Source organism: Clarias gariepinus, chromosome 6, assembly GCF_024256425.1.
Source record: "Clarias gariepinus isolate MV-2021 ecotype Netherlands chromosome 6, CGAR_prim_01v2, whole genome shotgun sequence".
NCBI classification, from domain to species: Eukaryota; Metazoa; Chordata; class Actinopteri; order Siluriformes; family Clariidae; genus Clarias; species Clarias gariepinus.
The window spans coordinates 538,996-564,267 of NC_071105.1; the positions used below are offsets into that span (position 1 = coordinate 538,996).

At 43.2% G+C, this 25,272-nt stretch overlaps 2 protein-coding genes across 4 annotated transcripts in view; both read left to right on the forward strand.

Annotated features, from left to right (window-relative positions):
* Window positions 1-16,351, forward strand: part of pfkmb (phosphofructokinase, muscle b) — an 82,290-nt gene extending 65,939 nt beyond the window's left edge. For both annotated transcript variants that reach the window (XM_053497691.1, XM_053497692.1), the window contains one exon: window positions 15,508-16,351. In XM_053497691.1, coding sequence (XP_053353666.1) covers window positions 15,508-15,643 — 136 coding nt within the window. In that variant the 3' untranslated portion in view covers window positions 15,644-16,351. The remainder of the gene's footprint in view (window positions 1-15,507) is intronic.
* Window positions 16,351-25,272, forward strand: part of itgb7 (integrin, beta 7) — a 28,430-nt gene continuing 19,508 nt past the window's right edge. Inside the window, exons 1-3 of one of the 2 annotated variants that reach the window (XM_053497695.1) lie at window positions 16,351-16,852; window positions 21,960-22,067; window positions 23,157-23,236. In XM_053497695.1, coding sequence (XP_053353670.1) covers window positions 22,007-22,067; window positions 23,157-23,236 — 141 coding nt within the window. In that variant the 5' untranslated portion in view covers window positions 16,351-16,852; window positions 21,960-22,006. The remainder of the gene's footprint in view (window positions 16,853-21,959; window positions 22,068-23,156; window positions 23,237-25,272) is intronic. The other variant, XM_053497694.1, reaches the window with a different exon arrangement.

Consider the following 25,272-nt stretch of genomic DNA (forward strand, 5'->3'; position numbering starts at 1 on the left):
GATCCACCTCCTTCATACATATAATAACCTGGACTTTGGACACTAAACAGATTCACTCACACTCCGTTTTCGCGTGTTTTTATTTTGTAGATATTCTTGTTTTTTTTTGTTGTTTTCTTGGTTGGTGCACCCTTTTGTTGGATACTTTGTATAATACACTTTTGGTTTGGTTAACTTGGTCTTGTTTGTCTCATTCTTGTTCACGGGTTTTTTTACACACGGACACGGAGATAAAGACCTCGCAGTTTTTGTAGGTTTGGTTAAATATATTTTAGCTGAGCGTTACAACGCTACTTAAGATCACAAAACTCTGGACTTCTGGTAGTTCCCAGAATTTCAAAATCTACAAAAAGGGGGTTGGGCTTTTTCATATTTAGCTCCAAAACTTTGGAATAGCCTTCCAGACAGTGTTCGGGGCTCAGACACAGTTTCCCAGTTTAAAAGTAGACTCAAGACGCATCTCTTTAATCTGGCATACGCGTAACTCATCCCATAACTTCATACTTCAGTACATCTATTCTGAATGGCAACTACGCTAATTCTCTCCATCTGTTCTGTACTTTTCTACCCATCCCGAGGCATCTGGAGATTGTACCAGCTTCAGTAGATAAAGGCCAACCCTGTGAGGATCCTGAGGCATCCAGAGAAGGACCAGCTCTAGCTGAATCCTGCCTTATTATGATTGGAGCTACACATCCTGCTCCTGTGCTCCCAGTGATACAGACCCCATCTGCCCTCTGCACCTACTGACTCATCCCTATGCTGAACTGGACTTCATGTTAATTTAAAGAATTTCTGTTATATTGTACTCTCAGCTGCATAACACACATGGTGTTATATCATCTCTATCTGTTATCACCCAAATGAGGATGGGTTCCCTGTTGAGTCTGGTTCCTCTCAAGGTTTCTTCCTATTGCCATCTCAGGGAGTTTTTCCTTGCCACTGTCGCCGTCACCCTTGGCTTGCTCATCAGAGAAATTTCATTCATTCATCTCGTTATTATCTAGACACATTTTTCTCACACATACACAATTTATTATTATTAATATTTTATTATTTTTATTTTTTTGAATTTCTTTCATCTTTGTGAAGCTGCTTTGAGACAATGACCATTGTTAAAAGCGCTATATAAATAAAATTGAATTGAATTGAAGTTCAGTATAAGAGGAGATGTGTAAGAATAAAGTCCAGTTTGTTTCTGGAGGCTCAGGTAGACTGTAAGAAATTTCAGTCCTGAACTATTGAGCGACTAAAGTCACAGGACCTCAGAGAACAACTGTCTGCATCAGGTGAGGACAGGACCACCTTCATGGAAAAGTGGAGCCATCCCCAGTCACCACACGCATCCCAGGCAGACCACACGGGGCATCCATGTGATGAGATCTCCAACCAGAAGCAGGACGCCAGGACGAGTTAGACAGGTCCAGAGGGCAGAGGATCTGGACCACTGGCAGCTCAGGAGCGACATGTATAGCTCGACAGAGATAGGTAGAGAAAAAAAGAGAGAGGGAGATAGAGAGAGAAGAGAGCAGAAGCGGAGAGAGCAAAAGAGATGGAGAGATGGCAGTTGGGTATGGTCACAGTCGAACAATGTATAAGGTGAATGTATATTCAGTGCAGAGTGCAAGCAGGGACTCCGGCAAGACTAACTATGACAGCAAAACTAAAAAGGGAGAGCCAGAAGGAAACACAGACATAAGGGCTTCCTGATATGTAAAGCAACCAATCACCTTCACCGTCAACAAACACAACTCTTTATTGCCCAGAGGAAGCATGTAAAGAAAAAAAAGCAGTGGGCCTAAAACAGAACCCTGTGGAACACCAAACTCAATTTGAGAACATGAGGAATGGTCACCATCTAAATCTACGAACTGATAACAATCAGTCAAATAGGATCTGAGGCAGGAGAGGGCCGTTCCCTTAATTCCTACTACATTTTCTAATCTGTGAAGAAGAATATTATGATCGATAGTGTTAAAAGCTGCACTGAGGTCGAGTAACACAAGTATAGTGACGCAACCCTGATCAGAGGCCACTAGGAGGTCATTTACTACTTTAACATATGCTCTACTTTCAAATGGCTTTTGCCATCTTGTTTATGATTTCTTCTCATGTCGAAATTTGATAATGTTCTCTTTGAATGTTAGAATTTAAGTCCTTTGGATCCATACACACGCGTAGATGACCATTTACTTTTTTCACACAGTCAAATTGACCCACTCAGTATGCTCTTCCACTTTTTCAATGACTCCCATTGGTGTCATTCTTTCCAACTCTTGTCTCAGTTTCTCATGAAGAGGTGCTGAAACCCATCTTGGGGCATGGACTACTGTGCGTCTTTTTTCAACTGTATTTTGTTGGTAAATGATAATACTTCAAATCCTTCAAAGATGTCTGGAAACTGGGCCACTATATTTTTCACAATGACCTTTGTCTCTCCACTATTTATGATGTATACTCTTTTCACCAGACCTAGATCTTCACATGCCTTGTCTCCTAACACAGAATCATGCCCACCTGAATCAACCACAAACATGAGGCAATGGCGGACTGGCCATCTGGAGCACCGGAGTTTTCCCGGTGGGCCGCTGGCCAATGTGGGCTGGCTCAGTCAGTATGCAAATATATACAAAATGAGGGAAACCATAATATTGCATACCTTTTCTACGCACATGGATGACTGCGTCGATTGCACGGGCCCCGCCGACAAAGAGCGTGTGTTATTGTTACCGTGCATGCGCGTACTGTATATTGCCCTCCGTCAATATTAATTAGTTTGATCTATTTCTTATGTGTTCTGAAAAACACCCCGCCCCCATGACCTCTTCACTTTTAATTTATGGAGGGAGAGATACTGATTCTTTCTCAATGCAGCAAATTTCTCTGAGCAAATTAACAACAATTTCCATGAATGAAAAGGTGGAGCTGAAAGTTACACGAAAAAAGAAACAAGCTTTAGAGATAAATGCTGTGAAATGCTTTAAATGAACAGTTACAGTTCTGCTCTGACAGCTCTAAAATTATGGTCAGGGACAGCGAGGCTGGATCCAGCAGCCCACCACATCTCAATGAGTTACCCAACATAATACATTGGCTCATTAAAGTGGAGATAAACTTTTAAACCCACAAATTCAAATTCAAATTTTATTTGTCACATACACAGTCATACACAGTACGAAATGTAGTGAAATGCTTATACGACTGCCATTGACCCTAAAAGAGAATTAAAGTTTACAAATAAGAAATAAATATGAATAAAAGAAATATGATAGAAAATTAAATAGAAAAATTAAATTAAACTAGGAAAAATAGAACTAAAAATAAAAATAGAAATGTGCTAGGAAAAATAGAACTAAAAATAAAAATAGAAATATGATGTACATAAAAATAGAAATATACTGTACAATTTAAAATATACTGTACTGGGTGTGCAAATATGCATAGAACAAAGTGTCTTTGTGCAGAGGTTATTAAAGTGTCTTTGTGCACTGGTCCAGGATGTAAACGTAAACATGTAGTGTAGTTGTGAAGGTAGGAGTGCAAAGTTTTTAAAGTGTCTTTGTGCAATGGTCCAGGATGTAAACGTACAACATGTAGTGTAGATATGAAGGAAGGTATGCGTGTAATTGTCCATAGTGTCCATGGATGTAAAAAGATTGATTGATTTGGTCAATTATGAAAAGATTGTGTTAGTTCTGCATAGTGGTGTGGTTGTGGTTGAGAGACCTTATCGCCTGCGGGAAGAAGCTCCTCCTCAGTCTCTCCGTGTTGGCCTTCAGGGAGCGGAATCGCTTCCCAGACCGCAACAGAGTAAACAGTCCGTTATTGGGGTGGCTGAGGTCCTTCACGATCTTCCTGGCCTTGGTCATACACCGCTTGCTGTAGATCGAGTGCAGGTCAAAGAGCTCGATGCGGATGATGCGCTCAGCTGATCGCACCACCCTCTGTAGAGCTCGTCTGTCCTGCATGGTGCTGTTCCCGAACCAGGTCGTGATATTTTCCGTCAGGATGCTCTCTATGGTGCAGGAGTAGAAATTCCTGAGCACCTTGGAGGGCAGTCTAAAGTCTCTCAAGCGTCTGAGGTGGTAGAGACGCTGCCGGGCCTTTTTTACCACGGTGTTGATGTGACAGGACCATGCCAGGTCCTGCGTGATGTGAACACCGAGGTATCTGAAGCTGTCCACTCTCTCCACTGGGCTCCTGTTGATGACGGGGGTCTGGTAGTTCCTCACCTGCTTTGTACTGAAGTCCACTATCAGCTCCTTTGTCTTACTGACGTTCAGGAGGAGATTGTTTCTCTGGCACCAGTTCTCCAGATTTCCAACCTCCTCCAGGTAGGCCGTCTCATCGTTGTTCGTGATCAGGCCCACCACAACAGTGTCGTCAGCAAACTTGATGATGGTGGTGGAGTTGGTAGTGGCCACGCAGTCGTTGATGTACAGAGAGTACAGCAGGGGGCTCAGAACACAACCTTGGGGGGCTCCAGTGCTGAGAGTGAGGGAGGCTGAGACAAGTCCGCCCATCCTTACTGCCTGTGGTCTGCCAGTCAGAAAATTGGAGATCCACTGACACATTGATGAGCTGAGTCCCAGGTGCTCCAGGTTGGTGGTAAGTTTGGAGGGAATTATGGTATTAAATGCAGAACTGTAGTCGATGAAGAGCATTTTTACATAATTCCCCCTCCGAGTGTCCAGGTGAGTGAGAGATGTATGGAGGACATGAGAGATTGCATCGTCCGTGGAACGGTTTGGACGATAAGCGAACTGTAGTGGGTCCAGTGTGTCTGGTAGTGAAGAGATGATGAAGTCTCTGACCAGGCGTTCAAAGCAATTTATCACTACTGAAGTGAGGGCTACAGGGCGATAGTCATTGAGGGAAGCAGGATGTGGTTTCTTTGGGACAGGAACAATGATGGACTCTTTGAAGCATATGGGGATCACCGACTGAGATAAAGAGATGTTGAATATCTCAGTGAACACAGGTGCTAGCTGGTCTGCGCAGGCTCTGAGAATGCGGCCTGAGATGCCGTCTAGTCCTGCTGCTTTCCTGGTGTTCACTCTTTTGAAGGCTCTCCTCACGTCATGCTCTGTGATAATGAACGCGCTTCCGGTGCTGGCAGTGACTTCCTGTCTGCAGCCGTTAGCGCCGCCAGCATTAGCATCGCTAGCGTCTTTAGCTGCAGCCTCGAAGCGAGCATAGCTTCCGTAAATACGCTGACGTCACCATCGGAGCTGTTTCTGAACATGTCCCAGTCTGCGTCATCGAGTGCGTCCTGTAACGCGGTCACCGATTGGTCCGTCCAGCGCGTGACCTCCCTCTGAACCGGAACTTCCTATTTCAGCCTTTGTTTGTATTTTGGCATGAGGAAGATGGCGGCGTGGTCGGATTTACCAAACGGTGGACAAGATTGTGCCTTGTAGCCGTCCTTGACCGTTGTATAGCAGTGGTCCAGTGTCCTTTCGCCCCTGGTGGGGCAGGTGATGTGCTGATAAAAGTTTGGCTCTGCGCGTTTGAGGTTGGCACTGTTAAAGTCCCCCGCCACAAAAAGCGCAGCGTCCCGGTGTTGTGTTTGGTGCTGTGTGAGTGCCTCATGCAGCTCGCATAAGGCAGTTTCCGTGTCCGCTTGTGGTGGAATATAAACGGCGCTGATTATGACCGATGTAAACTCCCGAGGTAGATAAAAAGGATGACACATGATGGACAGTAGTTCCAGGTTTGGTGTGCAGGAGCGTGTGAGAGGAACAACGCTTGCGCTGTTGCACCAGCTGCTGTTCACCATTAAACACACGCCGCCTCCCCTTGACTTCCCCGAGTCCTGTGTCCTGTCCATGCGGTGAACCGAGAAGAACTCGGCCGGCTGGATGGCGTGGTCTGGCACCGCTGGGTTCAGCCATGTCTCGGCGAAGCAGAGGAGATTGCAGTCCCGAATGTCTCTCTGGAACTTTATTCTGGCCTGGTCATCGAGTTTGTTTTCCAGTGACTGGACGTTGGCGAGCAGGATGCTAGGCAGAGGTGTGCGGTGTGCACGGGCTCTCAGCCTGTTCCTGACGCCGGCTCGTTTCCCTCGAGGCCGCCGCTTCGCGTCGCGTCCTTTGTTTTCCCTCAGGATCTCACTCGGCCAGCTCGGATCCGGAGTTAAAAACGTCGAATTGTGAGTACATTGTATACCAATAGAAACAAGAGTGTCTCTATCATAACTAATGTACTCCATGGTGGTAATTTTGCCGGTTTTAAAACGCTGTAAACTAACTTAAAGAACAAAAACAAAGAAAAGGTGGTCGGAGCAGTCGTGACGGCAGTCAACCTCACCGGCGCCATCTTGGAATCCCCCACATACTAGTATAAAAATATAACACAATACAAAAACGTAAAAAAGTATATATTGGGTCATATTTGTAAAAACAAGGAAATGAAGGAAAGAACAATAACACAAACAACATATAAAACTACATATAAAGAGAATGTTTTAGTGTCCAGTAGCACCCGTCTCACAGAGCCCTAGGAGGCTTATAAACAGTTTGACAGCAAAATGAGACTTTTTGCCAAAATTTATAATTTACAGGCTGTTAGAAAATATGTATCATCATGATACAGTACATGATGCAGTGTAAGATACACCACTCATTAGTGTAAGCTGTAAGTGCAGCAGGTCAGTGATGATGAACCAGTGCCTGCTGATGATTACCAACACCTCTCCCCTGATCTACCACAGCCGAGTGAAAAGAATCACAATCAAACTGAACATGTAAACTGGAATAAAATCAGTAGCAGCATGAACTCGTGCTAGTTGTTGTTATGGTAGTCAATATTAATTCAAAATAATATTTCTCAGCATTATTTCGAAATAATATTGACTACCATAATAATTAAAATAAGTAACTAGTGTCATGCACACTCGGTCCACGACCAGCACTAGGTTAGTTCTTGACAGAATGAGTGAGCCCTCCGCGGTGAACCCAGCTGATCATGCGCCTCTCTGCGACGTGGTAGATCAGCACGCCGAGCTTATCAACAAGCTAAACGGAGAGATTGCTAATCTGCGCCGGGGCCTCCAAGACGTCGCAGCCTTGTACTGCGAGGTTGCAGAGCTTCGGCAGGAGAAAGTGGAACTCCGTGCGGCTGTGGATGGCGCGACTAGCCGGCCTCCCGTTGCGGCGCACTGCATCAAGCCTCCCCCCCCCCAATGTTTTTCTTTCACTTTCAGATAAATGGGATGGCACGGACAGAAAGTGTAGTGGGTTTTTGACAGCGCTGGATCTGGTGTTTGAGGTTAATTCCACCAAGTACTCCACCGACCAGCTACGCATTGCTCTTCTTGTCTCGTTGCTATCCGGGCAGGCAGCTGAGTGGGCCACGGCAGTTCTTCGGGCAGACACAGACACTGCCCATACATACAATGATTTCACCCGCTAACTCAAACTAACATTCGAACACCCAGCAGGCAAGGTGGAGACCGACACCAAACTCTACCACCTGCGTCAGGGAGGATCATCCATGAGCCGGTACACCGCCGAATTCCGCACCCCCACAGTACAGACCACCTGGGGGACACCGCGCGTCTCATGTCGACGGTCTTCATGTCTTCCTTATCCGATCCATCCACCGCTTCTTTGGCCTACCTCGTGGGCGGTGGCCACCAGGGTCGAGTCGCATAGCCGTTTTTGCCACTGTGATGTCGTCTGCGCACACAACGTGTCCGTACCACCGTAGCCTCGCCTCGCGTATTTTCTCTATGATTGGCGCAATACCAAGTTGATTTCTGACGTCTTCGTTCATGACTTGGTCCCATCGCTTAAGGCCTAGGCACCATCTAAGCATTCCCATTTCCATTGTGTGCAGGGCCTGTTCATGCTTGCCGGTGGCTGGCCAACATTCCGATCCATATAGGGCGACTGGGCGGACTACTGTCTTGTAGATTTTCACCTTGAGATGATCCGGCATCCGACGGTCACACAGTACGCCTGTCACTTGACGCCACTTCGCCCATGCGGCATTGACCCGGGCTCGCACATCCATGAGGGTGTCCCCGTCACTGCTGATCGTCGATCCCAAATACTTGAATTCCTTGGTCTTCTTTAGGTCCTCTCCGTCGATGCTGATGGTGCCGTCGGTTTGGGGGCCGGCCTCCATATATTCAGTCTTCCTGGTGTTGAGTCTCATGCCGTGGTCGGCCAGGCGTGTCTTCCACTGCTGTGTGTGTCGTTGCAGCTCTCTTCTGGTTTGATTCGCCAGGAAAACATCGTCAGCATACAGGAGTGACCACGGATGTGGGGTTTGGAGATCGGCGGTCGCAGTGTCCATACATAATGCGAACAGGAGCGGTGAGAGAGCCGAGCCTTGGTGCACACCAACGTTGATGGGGAAGGGCGGTGAGGTTCCCACGGGGCATCTGACTACACTGGTGACATTGGTGTAAAGGAGTTTGATCCAATCGACATAGGCCTCGGGGACTCCGTGGGATCGCAGGGCGTGCCATATAAGGTCGTGTGGTACTCTGTCGAATGCCTTTTCCAGGTCCAGGAATGTCATATGAACCGTTTGGTTCTTCTCGCGGTGTTTCTCCACAAGCAGCCTCGCAGCCTTCCGCATCCTTTGACGAACCCACATTGGTTTGGCGTGATCGTGGCGAGCTGTCGTAGGCGGGCATCTAGGATTCTTTAGAATATTTTCATGGTGTGGCATAGGAGACAGATTGGCCGGTAGTTGTTGCAGTCAGTGACGTCGCCTTTGGCTTTCCAAATGGGGACGGTGATACTGGTTGTCCAGGCCGATGGTATCCTGCCGTCCCTGATGATAGTGTTGAAGAGGGTGTTGAGGGCGATGGCACCTTGCTGGCCAAGGATTTTCCAGACTTCGGTAGGGATATCGTCTGGGCCAGGTGCTTTTCCGTTCTTCATTTTCTTCACAGCGGCCTTGATCTCGGCGGTCGTAATCGGCGGAACTGGGCCATAGACGGAGTCGGCGCTGCAAATTGGTGGGTGGGGGAACTCTTCGTTACTGATCTGGGAGAAATGCTCACTCCAGCGTTCGAGGATGGCAGGACCTGTTGATTGGCATCTTTGACATGTTTCACTTGGCCGATGTCTTGCGTTGAACGTTGTCGGCTGCTGGCCAGGCAGTATATTTTGTTCGCCCCACCTGGCTCATCCAAGTCGTGGTACAGCTGGTCATAGTGCGCGGTATTCGCCACTGCCACTGCCTTCTTCGCCTTAATCTTCAGGTTCTTGTACCGTTGGTAGTCCTCGCCTTCTCTGGATTGACGCCACTTCTTCAGTGCTGATCGTTGACAGTTCTCTTTTACAGCACTTTGGACTTCTGGGTTCCACCACCATATCTGCTTGTCTACAAAGCGCTTTCCCGGCTTGGTCTTCCCCAGGACGGTGGTTGCCGCTTCTCGGATTCGGCCAGCTATGTGGTTCCACATGATCTCCACTGGCTCGTTGGGGTCGATGTCCAGGGCGGTTGTTATCAGTGCCACTGCGAGGTCTCGTTTGCATTCGGGCGCCCGCCACCACTTGATCTTCTCGTCGGCGGTGGTTCTCACTTGTCTCTGCTGGCCAAGGTCGAGCTTAAGGTCCATGACTAGGAGCCGATGTTGAGGGCCTATGTTTGTCGATGGGATGACCTTCGTGTCTATCACCAGATTCAGGTGCAGCCTTCGGATTAGCCAATAATCGATCTGGGTGTCTCTTCCTCAACTGGAGTAGGTGATTAGGTGCGCTAATTTCTTCTTGAAGAAGGTGTTTGTTATGGCGAGGTCGTGTGCCTCGGCACAGTCCAGGGCGCGCCCTCCATCGCCGTTTTGGCTTCCGAATTCTTGGCCACCATGAACCCTCTCGTAGCCTCTTTTGTCTTGACCAACGTGGCCATTGAGGTCACCACCAATTACGACGTACTCTTCTGGTTCGAAGGAGTGTAGGTGGCCGTCTAGGCTGGCCCAAAACTCTTCTTTCTCCGTGTCCGAGCAATTCGTCTGGGGGGCATACAGTAGTTAATCAATTGGAATGGGTATTATCGTCGCGCTCACCGCCGTGTAAAAACGTCAGCGGCCAAAATTAATCAGTTGCATTTTAAAGTCATTCGTAAAATGGCCGCCAGGTGACATTTTCGCTCGTTGCAGTAATTACAATAGTGACTGTTATACAGCGTATCTCTGTATCTGTTTATTGTTATTTAAGTTCTGGATTATTTTAGGTACTTTAAACACATTGTTGGGTTGCTCATGTTGGCTCATATGAGATGTAGTTTACAAATGAACTCCTGGTTTGGTTATTTTGACCCAACCACTGGTTAATTCATTATTCTTTCGTTTCTCCAAATATCAGCCTGCAGAATGTTCGAAATATTACTGTTTATTGTGTCACGGGTGTAGTTTTAAGAATTGTTTAGGCAGGAATGCGTGTGTATACAGCTCATCAGTTATTTAAGATAGCATCTATTTAGAAAAAATGCCCTGCGATTTCGAAACTTCAGGAAATCTCCCGGCGCTCTGCGCATAACACCAGGCCAACTCTTGTCGGAAAGAATTTATAAACGGTTTCTAAACGTGGACTATTGTTTTTTTACTTATAATATTTGTTAATTTAATTTAATTTAAATGAGGTTTGGGCTCAGGACTTCGATTCGGCATCGTGATTCTCCTCTTTAATTTACTCCATAGTCTAAATCAGCACTCATGAAGTTTTCCATGAAGTTTGATTATGGATGCGTCGGGAAAACAGCAAGCAGACTGACTCTGACCATTAAAAAAAACGTTTGCGTTTATTTTCTGACGCGCTTAAGTTCACCAAAAACAATACAGAACAGCGCACCTTATTTGCTTTCAAACATTTACAAAATCATTAAGTTTTTTCGTTATTGTGAGTGCGCTTAAATAAAAGTTAAGTCTTATAAAGGCATGTAGTCTTATATAGTTTTATTATATAGTTTTTGCACATTAATCTGACAACAGTTTTTTCAGCCTGTCACGGCGTGCGCTCAAATCAATATCGCTCCTCGCTCACTAGTTATGCGTCCTTCCCTTCAAACATGCGAAGCATCGGGACCGCAGAATTACACACGACTGGTGAGCTATCGTTGCTAATGGTCCCGGGCTTGCACCCCGCGCTATAAAATACTCGGGGTTTGTTGGGTTAAAGTGGATTTTACTACGCTCTGTGTATGCAACACGCGTGCAACAACGCGGAAGTGCGGCATGCAAGTGGGGCAAATGGAATACGCCCCGGGGACTTCAAAGGAGCGAGAGGTGGGAGGGGCCGGTCCGGCCATCCGCGGAGGGCAGAGTCAGCGCGAACGGACGAATGGCCATTGCACTCACACCGCGTAGTAAAATCCACTGTAACCCAACAAACCCAAAGTATTTTATAGCGCGGGGTGCAAGCCCGGGATCATAATAAGCCGTGCCTTTATTCCGTCATGTCATGTGGGCATTATAAGATTTGTATTGAAAACTTCTAACTAAAAAGTGGCAGCTGGCACGCCTAAAAATAGACGCAGGTTATTTTTTTATAGTCTAAATAAAAACCCTCCGCTATAATTTCCTAAAGTCTAATCGGCGCTCAACCGCACGCATAGTTTTCCCGAGCGCAAGGAATTTTTTTGTGCTAAATAATAATTATGCAGTATAATAATTCCTATTAATCCTGGGTTGTTCTTTTAGTGTCACTATAGTGCTTTACAATGCCAGACAACATTCAAATACAAATTATCCACCCTCCCCAGGTGTGAATCGGCTGTTCTCACCTATACATTCAGAGGAACTAGAATGCACTTCTCCCCACTTAAAAAACCTCTTGAATCCGAGGCTGACTTTCAGTGATTTAAATTTGTGTAATTTTAATCTTCTGGATTCTAGATTCTAAAGTTAACATTGTTGCCTTTTTAACCCTTGGAATGGAAGAACTTGAGATTTTCCTTATAATAGCGTAAATTGCATTGTTTTTAATCAGTCTATACACAATAATCTTCTTTGCTATTTTTATTAAAAAAAAACAGGTATGGGGGCTATCTTGTTTTATTAATCCTTGTGCCTGGTTTAGGTTTGGTATTTAGTGCGCATCTGTTATATTACAACTAAATACCTTTTATTGGGGGTTAAGTGACTGATGTGCCTAACATTTTTCAGCTGAGCCTTTGTTTCACTGAATAATCAATCACCGTGACACCCCTCTCTCTCTCACACACACACACACACACACAGAGCCGACCAAATCATTAGCACGTCCCTCCCCCAAACAGCACAGACATTTACTTTCTATCCATTTACTTACACCTGAACTGAGTTGTTTGAGTAACATGGGTCGAACCCCTTACAAATCATAACAGTCTACTGCATTTCATTTACATTTACATTTAGGCATTTGGCAGACGCTCTTATCCAGAGCGACTTACATTTTTATCTCAATATACATCTGAGCAGGTGAGGGCTAAGGGCCTTGCTCAAGGGCCCAACAGTGGCAACTTGGTGATTGTGGGGTTTGAACCTGGGATCTTCCGAACCGTAGTCCAATGCCTTAACCACTAAGCTACCCCCGGCATTTCATTCTTATAATAACGCAAAAACACAAGCGGGGCTGAAAGACCGACATCTGCTGACGCAGTAGAACGTCCTAACACTGTTTTAACTTTATGGTAATTTATTTCAGTTAATAAATCTACTATAAATTTAAAGAACACAAGAAATAAGATGACACAAATCCATACACGCTTCTTTTCTAATTACAAGTGATAAAATCAAAAGGCTCACTGTGTTAACATGTATTGTGCTAAAATTTTATCCTAATAAGATTTGATTTAATTTGAATTCTAGAACAGTGGCAGCTGGAACACCTAAAACAGATGCAGGATTATTTTTTATAATCTAAATAAAAATGCTTTTTTAAACGTGGGCTAATGTTATTTACATGCAATATTTGTTAATTTAATTTAAATGGGGTTTGGTCTCCGGAATGTTGAGCATCAGGATCCTCTTCTTTACTTTCCTACGTAGAATCAGCGCTTAATCGCACGCATAAAGTTTTGTAAATTCGTTTAATGTTTAATAGTAAATAATGACCCCCGTTGCGCTGTACCTCCGCTGGGAAAACCTTATGAAATGCAAGTTAAAGAAAATTATGATGATCTGCCACGGCTTGCGTCTGTGATAGGCGTGCGCCCAAATGTACTATCGCTACTCGCTCACTCCGTAGGCTCCCTGAATAGGCAGCAAAGGGACGGAGCCGCCTATTCGTGCCGGCTGGCGGTAATTAACGTTAATATGATCTCGGGCTTGCTCCGCATTATAAAAGCAAGGCGCGGAGGTTTGTCTGAGGTCTGGGAAGTACGTGATGTAATGGAGAATATAAAAGAAGCATGTCAGTGGGGCGATGTGACGCGCCCCAGGGACTTTAAACAAGGACACTAGAATTCCGCCCTTTGATCTCCGCGCTGAGGACAGCGCGAGAAAGAGCTGCGCGAGCTCCCGCGGCACCTTCACTCCCGCACCGTGCCCGCCTTCGCAGCCCCGCTGCCGAAGAGGAAAAGGCTGCGAGGACGTTTGTGTTAAGTTTTTACGTCAGCGAGAACTCGCGCCGGCCATCGACAGCAGGCGAAGCGCCGTCACGAGGGAGTGTGCAGGAGCGCTGCCTCCACGTGCTCAGTTCTGCCACTTCGCGCACCAACACTCATGTTCCTTTTGTTGGGATGTGCTGTCCATTATAGACTTTGAGTTGCACTTTTTTTCTGACTTATTCATGGCTTAATTTTCATTGCTCTGACATCAAGCTCTGAGATCAGATTGACTTTTGCTCCTGTGTCTAGCTTGAGTGACACGATAACTCCATTAATTTCCAGAGCAGTCATCCACTTGTCTTGTGCAACAGTATTTGTTCTGTTCTGTTATTTTCTGACTGGAATCAGCCTGCTCCACCATGCCAATAAAAAATGTGTCACTGAGATCTGTTTCCTCCACTGCATGGACACGTTCCATTTGACTCTGTTTGGCTATAGCTGAACTGTCAATTCCACTTGTCTTTGCAGTTTCAAAAAATGTTTTAGCATGCTAAAGTGATATTTTACTGGCATGACATAAATACACAGCGTCATTTAAGGTAAGCTCAGTCTCTTTCAAGAGCCTCTCCCTCACTTTTTCATCAGTGATGCCAAACACAATCATAGAGTCCTGCAACTGTTCGAAATTGCATGTTTTTGCTTTCAACTTTAAATCCATTAAGAAACTGTCAAAAGTCTCTACCTGTTGCTGCAGACGAAAATGGAAAACATACCTTTCAAAAGTCTCATTCTTTTTCAGCGAGCAGTGCAAATCAAACTTCTCAATTACCACATCATATTTGCCTTCACCCGTTCAAACACGAGTGTTTTAAACACCTCTATAGATTGAGGTCCCGCGATGGTAAGAAGCAGTGCAATATTACGTGCATCCGAGGCTTCATAGAGCCCCCCTGCTTGAAGGTAGAGGGTAAATCTATTCTTCATTCGCAATCAATATTCCTAGTCCAGTTCACAGCGTCAGGAGGTTTAACACTTTCCATGACGATAGGTGTCGGTGGTGATCACTACTCCAGGTACCATGTAATGTTTCTTAATAAATTTAAGAAAACATTTTGTAGCAAACTGAGTTTATTATATTGCCAGGAAGGAACTGGAGCAGCCGCAACTTCACACTCTGCCTTTGTTTTTTTTACACACTCACCGTTAGTGTAACACTACTGACACCTAGTGGTCAGATTGGTACTGGCAATTCTATCACTACACTCCCACCTAGTGATGCGCGGGTCGTCTGGTAACCCGCGGGTCGAGTTGGGGCAGGTAAAGAAATTGTCACTTTATTTGCGGGGCGGGTTGGGGCGCCTTGGCGCGGGTCATTAAAAACAAAAGTAAATAAAAAATCCATGTATGTTACGTGCAATTCCCTATAGCCTATATTAAATATTTGGGAATATCTATTTTCATATTTTATAAAGTTCTTTGATAAGGTTACGTCACAACAAAAACAAAGAAATAAAAGTGAAGATGGAAGACGATGTGCGGGAGAAATTGAGGTCGGGACTTTACATCATTAAAAGAAAAAAAGAGTCAGGCTACTAAATCTAATGTAAAAAATAATCCAAAATAAAAAATTGTTTAGCCTAGATTACAAACCCTGCTTTGTAAATGTTTAAAATGTGTATCATTATCTTGTTATTAATATGACCAGATTTATCGTTCATATTCATAATTGTATGTTGTTGCCAGTTTACACGGCGATGTTTCCAAGCACTTTCAGGCTGAATTAAAAGGCTGTTTTCATTTGAATTACAATGCCTAGTATGTCTATTTAATGGTCTCGGGGGCGGGGCGGGTTGTAAAAATAGATACAGTGGTGCGGGGCGGGCTGGGGCGGGCCGAATAATTTTATAAAAGCGGGACCCGCGGGTTAGAAAAATACCCGACCCGCGCATGACTACCCCTCTTTGTGTGTGTGTGTGTGTGTGTGTGCGTGTGTGTGTGTGTGTGTGTGTGTGTGTGTAGGCATCGCATCCCCAAGACTCAGTGGTGGTTAAGTCTGAGGCCCATCCTGAAGATCCTGGCCAAGTACAACATCAGCCTGGACCTGTCTGAGCAAACCGCCATGGAGAGTGTGATGAAGAAGAGAGGATCGCTGTAGACACACACACACACACACACACACACACAGGTCTCAGACTGTGCAGCTGAAAACCACAGAGTCACTCTGCATCTATGTCTGTGTGTGTGTGCGCGTGTGTGCACATGCTTGCCCACTTCCTACTGTTGTCCTACTTATTTTATCTTTAAACCTACATCTCTTTCTGTACCCTTATAAAGCACTGTGTGTGTGTGTGTGTGTGTGTGTGTCAGGACTTTATGCCTTGTGCCTCCATGCCACTCACTTGTCATCTCTTACATTAGAGGTGGGAACTGTAGATTGCGGGTGCCTGCTGACCCCTCCCACAGCTGCAGGAGGTCAACGATTCGACCTGACCCGATCCGACCCGAGGGAAAGGGTTCCTGAACTCAATTTACACTCACTCTGCAAAGTTTACATTTACAATAATACATATAGTATGAACTCAATTATTATTGTTAACCGCCCAAAGAAAATCCTTTCCAACAGTGTGTGACTGATGGCACTTACATTATTAATTAAAATAAAGATAAAGGTTTATTGTAGTGATAGAGTGAGATTAGTGTGGTGTCTAATAGCGTGGACCAGCATATAAGAGCAATAAGCATGTTTAAGAATAAACAAAAGAACAAAAAAGATATTTGCACTAAAATATAATAAATATAACAATATATACAATGGAATATAGAATATATTAATATTTATTTATTAATTCATTAAATTATAATAATAATGCTGTGTCAGGTAGTAACATAGTAACCAGTGTAAGGATCTCTCTAATGACACAAACTTCTAAGTACTTTTATAAAGAAATCTAAATCTAAATGTAGAAGAGAGCGAGACAGAGAGCGAGACAGAGAGACAGACAGAGAGACAGACAGAGAGAGAGACAGAGAGAGAGACAGAGAGAGAGAGACAGAGAAAGTATATAAAAGTAAAGTTAAAAAGATTTGTCTTAAATAAAGCAATAAAACAGAACTTTAATAACAGTGAGAGAGGGATGGTGTGTGTGTGTGTGTGTGTGTGTGTGTGTGTGTGTACATTGTGATTTTTCCCGTAACCCAGAGCAGTCGACTCATTGACGTGACGTGAACACACCCAGCTGCACACACGCACACACACACACACGCACACATTTAACAGGAACAGAGAGACAGAGAAGTGACACACACACAGTCACCTCCTGAGACTCTTCATACAGGAGACGAGCACTTCACAGGAGAGTTCAGGGTGAGTGTGTGATCCTCTCGTCTGCTCTGTATCTCATGTATAACCTCTTAATGCTCGTCTCTCTCCTGTCTCTCTCTCTCTCCTGTCTCGCGTCTCTCTCCTGTCTCTCTTTCTCTCCTGTCTCGCGTCTCTCTCCTGTCTCTCTTTCTCTCCTGTCTCGCGTCTCTCTCCTGTCTCTCGTCTCTCTCCTGTCTCTCGTCTGTCTCTTGTCTCGCGTCTCTCTCCTGTCTCGCGTCTCTCTCCTGTCTCTCTCTCTCCTGTCTCGCGTCTCTCTCTCGTCTCTCTCTTGTCTCTCGTCTCTCGTCTGTCTCTCGTCTCTCTCCTGTCTCTCGTCTCTCTCCTGTCTCTCGTCTCTCTCCTGTCTCTCTCTCTCTCCTGTCTCGCGTCTCTCTCCTGTCTCTCTCTCTCCTGTCTCTCTCTCTCCTGTCTCTCGTCTCTCTCCTGTCTCTCGTCTCTCTCCTGTCTCTCGTCTCTCTCCTGTCTCGCGTCTCTCTCCTGTCTCTCTCTCTCCTGTCTCTCTCTCTCCTGTCTCTCGTCTCTCTCCTGTCTCTCGTCTTAGACTCACTGCAGTGCCTCGATTTATTCTGGCTCAGTTCTCCTGAGAGTGACCCGTGATCTCTTACACACACACAGATTAGCATTAGGATTCTTGATCTGACTGTGTTTTAATTCTGATATTCTGCAAAAATTTATCACAAAGTGTGTGTGTGTGTGTGTGTGTGTGTGTGTGTGTGTGTGTGTGTACAAGTTGTCACGCTTTGCCCTCTTATCAAATTTTATGTACCAGAAAAATTATTAGCATGAAATAATTCAGCAATAAAATGATTTAACATTGAATCTTGTGAAGATAACTTATTAAAGATAATTTATTAAAATATTATGGAACACTTTTGAATAAATGTAATGGACCATGAATATAATGAACAACCTTTCCTGAAAGCTGCAGTGCTGGTGTTTATGCTGCGATTCTTCCCAGAGGTGAAAAACCTGATAAAGTCTTAAAGTTTCTCTGTAATGTGGGGCAGATGAGCGTTTGTTTAGATGATCCTTTACGCTGTGGCCACTTTATCAATTAGTTCATTTACTTATGGCAGAGCAGATTAAATATAATTTTCTTGAATTTTTATTAACTTTATTATTTTAGCAAAACAAATTACTGAACAAAATGTTTAATCAAATAAATAAAATAATAGAATAATTTGGCCCAGGGGATTTTCATCATTAAGCTCAGAAACACTCCTCAATCATGTGAGCAACTCTGAACACTCGGGAACTGTAACACGACGTCTAGACTAACTCACAATGCAGATGGAGATTATTTATTTCATATATAGTTTTAATACGTCCAGTCAGTGAGTTATTCAAACTTATAATTTAATTTAGGTGAAGATTAAAATGAATTTCAGTTTAAGTGCAGTTTTAATTAAACCTACAGAAGCTCTGCGTGGTGTGTGTCCCTGTGGCTGAAACGTTCAGGAATAAAAAATAAAGTTCGACTGTGTTGGATAAATAAATATATAATGGAACACTTTGGAACAATATAATAGACCATGAGACAGGTGTTTGATGAGACAGTTAAAGATGTTTTATGGCTCATTATGGCTCAACGGTTAGTTGAAACACTCAGAGAGAGAACGGTACTCTGAGTCTGGTCTAAACCTCAGGCCCGCTCATGACAGACCAGGACACATTACCACTTTAATTCTGTTTCACTTTAATATTTAGAGCGATGTGTGAGCAGATTAAAGGATCTGATGAGTATTTTAAAGTATCAGAGTTACAGCTTGTTATTTACACACCAGTTAACTGAATCAATCAGTTCAGTTCAGTTCAGAAGAGTTTTATTGGCATGAATGTTAACAAAAGTATTACATTGTTGCCGAAGCCATTAGAAAACATTAATTACATTAATCTGAATTTATAAATCTATACAGTATAAACATTATAAACATATTAGATATGAAAGAATATCATAAACAAAACAACCCCCCCCCAAAAAAACCCTCATACATACACACACACACATATAAATAAAAGTAGATATATATTAATAATCTGACTGACACCTGTGCTGTTTTCTCATTAATAATCCACTTATGCTTGTTGCTTTAAATTATTTCTGGTGATGTTTATTAAAGTGAGATTTTCATCAGAATATTTAGAAAGTTACACGCCGAATTCATACGAATATTACAAGAGTAATTTTTACACTCGCAGCGCCAACGTTTTAAGAAGCTCCGACCTCAAGGGGATGAGAAATAATTAGACTTGGTTATACCATGGTTAAAAATGTAACGCTCGGCTTCTATGTGAAGGCCTGTGTGAGACTCGCTCATGGACTGAGAACATTCCCACACGCAGAAACGAAAAAACTGACTGAATTGTATTAATGTTTCAGCTTCCTGTCACACAGGATGAGACATGCGGTTTAACTGTGAGGCACGACTTCCTTAAAACACGTCTGCAGTCTAACACCACATAATGTGTCTGTAAGAGAGAGAGAGAGAGAGAGAGAGAAAAAAAGATTTTTACTATTTAAACTATGTAGTCACACTTCAAAAACACATCTAGTGACTGAATTAACAGAAAGTGAAGAACTCAATAGACTGGCAGCACCAGAGGAAAAAAATAATTCTTTGTTTTTTTTATTTATGAAAAAAAAACCCAAAACTGTTTAGCACTAATTAGTACATGCATAAGATACAACACACTCTCTTACATCAAACACAGGGGATCGAGACATCACACACTGTTAAATGAACATGCACTGGTCTTCCACATCTCACATTAGCACTAAAAAACAGAGTTTCTAAATATCTTCACCTTGAAAGGTGTTTTCCAAAAGTTCTGTCTCAGTGACCTGATCATGTGGATGAAAGACCACAATTTGCCTCGCTACTTTCAAAGTGCCTCTGTATGTGCGAACTGGGCGTTAGTTTTGCTCTCCTCGACCTTCGTCTCTCACGGCTGTGGTGTTATTGGGGTTCCTGATCTCCAGACATTCTGCTGATTTTCACCAGTTTATAAAACAATTTAATAAACACTTACTCTGTTTCTGTATTTTCTGTTTCAGAACGTTGCTGTGTGTACTGTAGAATGTTTTATTTGTTTAGTAAACAATGCATGACTTCAGTAACTACTTAATGCTTTTATCCTGTTATTGATAAAAGTAAATAACCAAATGAAGGAAATGAATAAAATAATAGGTGTCTCATGCTGGCTGAGAGCAGAAACTCCTTACAGTGTAATGATGGATGGATGTGACGTCTACAGCCGTGTCTAGACTATACCGGTCTTTAACCATGTTCTTCTCCAGCCACAATAGTGTCCAGAAGAGAGTTTAGAGTTCCTAGTCTGTGCCTCTGAAAACAATTAAATGTTGACTGGTCCGTAAACCCTTAGCTGCAGTTTAACAGATAAAGCTACTGAGCATGAAGGACCAATTACTTCTGCACATGAGCAGTACAGCTGCAACTGTTCATAAACAGTTTAAAGCTCTTTATCATTAAGACTAATCAGATTTGTAACCACACCACAGAGGGATCATATCTCTCTACTGATGACAACACGCTTTTGTGGTGTAATTCAGGGGCACGTTATTTGGCTGTAGAGCCTCTAATCTCAGGTTCTTTACATTACAGTACCGCATGAAGGAGCTCCACAAGTATTTGTCCTGAGCCCCCTCCTGTACTCGACTTTCCAAGCTCAGATATTACTTTTTATCAGTTTGCATGCTGTCGACACCACTATCCTGGGATTAATCACAGGCAGGGATGAGACAGCCTACAGAGATGAGACATTATCAGAGTGGTGCAATAAAAACAGTCTCAGCATCAACATCAACAAAACTAAGGAGACGATTGTGGACTTCAAGAGGCTTCAGAAAAACTGTTACACACCTTACGCTTGGGGTAGTGGGGTGGCTGGGGAAAGAGGAAGGAGTATAAAGTTCCTCTGTGTTCACCTCACTGCTGACCTGAACATGAACCTTTCACACCGAGAAAGTAGTGAAACCTGCTCATCAGCAACACTTCCTTTCTCAGGAGTCTCACAATGTTTAGTCCTCCCCCCACCCATACTGTATATAAATTCTTCCCTCTCTCCTCCCCTTTTATCTTCCATTGTTCACTGTTCAAGTCAGAACTGCACTCCTCACTTTCTCTAAGCTCTCTGAAGCAGTTCCCACGAGTGCTCTGACTTACCTGATTACTCTGTGTTTGAGCCTGTCTGTTTACTGACTTCTTCACAAGTCTCTGGGATTTTTACCTCTACCTCCACCTGGATTGACCTTGAACCAGAGCTCACGCTTCTGGATTTGGATTAAATCAATTCAGTTAACTTAAGTTTTATTTTTATAGAACATTTAACAATGGTCTTTGCCACAAAGTGACTTTACAAAAACAAAGGAAATATGGAAATAAGTTTAAAAAGTGTGAGAAAAGGGTATGAATTGTAATTCTTAGTTTGTCCCTGGTGGTATAGTGGTTAGGACTGTTGCCTTGCACCTCCAGGGTCCGGGTTCGATTCCCGGCCAGGCTCGATTTCCCTCTCTGTGTGCATGGAGTTTGCATGTTCTCACCGTGCTTGGTGGGTTTCCTCCCACAGTCCAAAGACATTCCCAAATTCCCTGTAGTATGTGTGCCCTGCAATGGATTGGTACCCTGTCCAGGGTGTACCCTGCCTTGTGCCCTAAGCCCCCTGGGATAAGCTCCAAGCCCCCATGACCCTGAATACAGGATTTGAGAGTTTGTCCCTGATGAGGAAACTGAAGGTGACAGGACAAGGACTTTGCACTTTTTTTTTTATTTCGTATTGGAATTCAATCCATTAAAATGCCCCCCACCATGGTAGGGTGACATTCTAGCCCACTTACCTCAGTGAGCTGCTCATCACAGGGAATTTCTTAAATTTCTTAAGTCCAGTAAACCCCCTGTTACTCACATTCTCACCTTGCCTCTCCTTGATTATTTTGTTCATACAAGCATTTTATCCTTCCTCTTTCTATTCTATTCAGTTTTATTTCTATACTGATTTTAACTGAGCACTGTGTGATGTTTAACAGATCAGTGATAAAGCTGTGAATAATCTGTAGCTTCATATTAACCAGATATTCTGCATGATGTTCTTCAGGAGTTCTTCAGCTCTTTAGGAATCATGAGGTTTATTCTAGCCTTTGCCTTCGCTCTTCACTCAGTACCACTGAGATGTGCAGCAGGTACTCACCTTCACTCTGTTACATTAATACTCTAACCTTTAATACTTCTCTTTAAGCTGTAATGTTGTTTAGACTGAATACACTGCCTGGTCCAAATAAATAAAGTCACCCTTTCAGGAGGGTTAAATTATTGGGCTGCATCAAGCAAAGATAACAACTAAGGTGATTGAGCTGAAATGACTGGAACTGAAACCGAACTGTCCAACACATTATTAAACACTGGAAGGAGAGAGCTGTGTTAGTTAGGACAGAGTAACCCAGTATAAGGATCCATCTAATAAAAAAAACTTCAAAGCAGATTTGTAAGTCGCTCTGGACAAGAGACTCTGCACAAATGCCTAAATGTAAATGTGCTGAACCCAGAAGAACTATGGTTAGAAAAACACCCTGAAGAAGCGTGAGAAGAGATGACTTAAACACCTGAAGTCACACACACACACATGCACGTGATGAGAACTCACAGGATTGGGACTAAACAGCTGTGTGTCCATAAGAAAACCACTTGTTAGTGAGACTGGTATAAAGATTAGACTTTGGAGTGATGGTTGAAGGTCATGTGACCTGATGAGTCCAGACTGACCCTATTCCAGAGTGATGGGCGTGTCAGGGTGAGAAGGGAAGGACATGAAGCGATGCTCCCATCATGCATAGTGTCCACTGTACAAGCCTCTGGAGACAGTGTTATGATCTGGGGTTGATCAGTTACTCAGGTCTAGACTCAGTAACGTTATGGGGCAATAAAATGAAGTCAGCTGACCACCTGAATGTACTGAACCACCAGAGGATCACATCTATGGAGGGTTTAGATCTTCACTGATGGGACGGAGTGTGTTCCAGGACTCGGAGTGTGAGTGAGAGCATGAGAAACCATTTTCACACACATGAACTGGACAGCACAGTGTGTGTGTGTGTGTGTGTGTGTGTGTGTGTGTGTGTGTGTGCGTGCATGCGTGTGTGTAAAATCAGTGCTTGGTCAAATATTAGAGTCTTTCTTTGGGCCAGGCGGTGTATCATGTGTTTACAGACTAATATATAATAGTGTGTGTGTGTGTGTGTGTGTGTGTGTGTGTGTGTGTGTGTGTGTGTTAGGTCCCTCTCCAGTGTCTCAGCAACACTCTACCTGCTCTGAATGTGTAAAGATTCCAGGACGTGCGTGGTGTATGCAGCAGGTAAGTTTCCTGACTATAACAATGATTCATCTTACAATCTACTTGTCAGGTTATAATTGTAATAGTCTTTTTAATCTTTTAATATAACTCAAGATTCAGCTGAATTTAAGATTATTGAGTTCAGCTGACGAGGGGCGTGGCCACACTTGATCTTCCATGGGTCACATCAACAAACATAACACATCTGACCAGGGGTCCGTTCTTCGTACGTCGCTTGACACATCCGAGATGAACTGACACATCTAAGATGAGATCATGGTGCTAAATTGTTGATGATTAGTGTAGCTGGATTGAGTTGTCTAGGATTATTGCGCGCTCGTGCGTTGGTTTAGAAGGCGATATGATCGACAGTAGAAACACTGATCACAAGCCCTTTGATTAGTTGACGAAATGGAAAAAAGGCGGCTCAACTTTTATTAGTAACACGTGTTATGCGCTGAAATGCCCCCCTGCCATGGATTGCCCCCCCTACATAATCGCTATCAAATATTATATTAGAACATAAATTTATAGGTTAATGGTTTACAAATTACATGAGACAATAAAATAAAATAAGCAATATGAAAATAAATATGTTGTACATGAAAAAATAGAAATATTATGTATACTTTTATATTATTTATTTTATTATAAAATTAGTTTCGTCCAATTTATCATTATAAAATATTTATTTTTAATATATATAAATATTTATTTGCATAAATAACATGACAAACCCCTGAAAAATAAATGTGTTACAAAATAAACATTATACAAGAATTTGTATTAATGGTCTTGACAGCTGTCTCGTGCCGAGGGTTTATTATAATAGTAATATCATATTTAATAATAAACCTATGAATTTATGTTCATATATAATATTTGTTAACGATTATGTGTGTGTGTGTGGGGGGGGGGGGGGCATATACTTTTCTTTTCCTACGTGAGTCAGTCATGCTCTTTAACCAATCAGATGTGACCTCGCCATTTCAACCAATCATAACCTGGCAGGAGCCTAAATCCTGTTTACATGAAATAAAGCTGCTCCCGAGCAGGTTCAAGCTTACGGATATGTTGCTATGACAACAAATACTAGAAGCGCATCGAAGAACGAAACAATCCAAGATCAGGACAAATCCACAACAATTAAATCCAGCTAACTGAGTTAGCGGCGTACGAAGAACGGACCCCTGGAAAAAAAATCCTGATGTTTTCCAAATCCTGACTTAAACTAAAAACACACATCACGGCTCCACTAGTGTATAAAGTGTGTCATTCAGAGTCAGACACTACATAGAGTGTGAAGTTCACACACACACACACACACACACACACACACCTAGAGTAGGTATGCTCTTCTTGTTCCTTTAATAATGTTTACACTGTAAGGACAATGACGAAAACCAGATATTGATCATCAATGCATTTTGATGAAGAATCACTAATTATTTATTTATTTATTTACAATATGATGAAAATGGCCACCTACAGACTCTATTTTGTCAATTTTTAAATAAAGAAATCTATATATACAGTGATATTTAAAATGTAGTTTAACTCAGTATATGTTTGAGTGTGTGTGTGTGTGTGTGTGTGTGTGTGTGTATTTGCTGTTGTATTATAACATATGGTAAAAGTAAACATCACACTACATGAAGGAGGAGCCTGAAGTCATTTAAGGGAAAAAAAAGAAAAGTAAAGTCCTGTGATTTGTCCGCGCAAGCAGAAAGAGTTAAATGTGACCGCATCACTTCCTGTTTATTAACAGTTTTTATAAAGCACATTGTTTCTGATAGTTGTTTTTATTCCTCATTAAAGGTTAGAGTTTAATCACTAGCTCCGATTATAATTAAACTACTCCTTAAAGGGCGTGAGGATCAGAAATGTCTCAGTCAGGGGACAATGTCTCCTCGTGCGAGATCCGGTGGACAATAAAAAAAATCTGAAATACAATAGCCAGCTAATTAGGCCTCTTAGTTGGCTAGTTTTAGCTCTTCTGTTAATTTATGTTGTAAGTTTATGTTGCATGTAGCACCTTGGTTCTGGAGGAACATTGT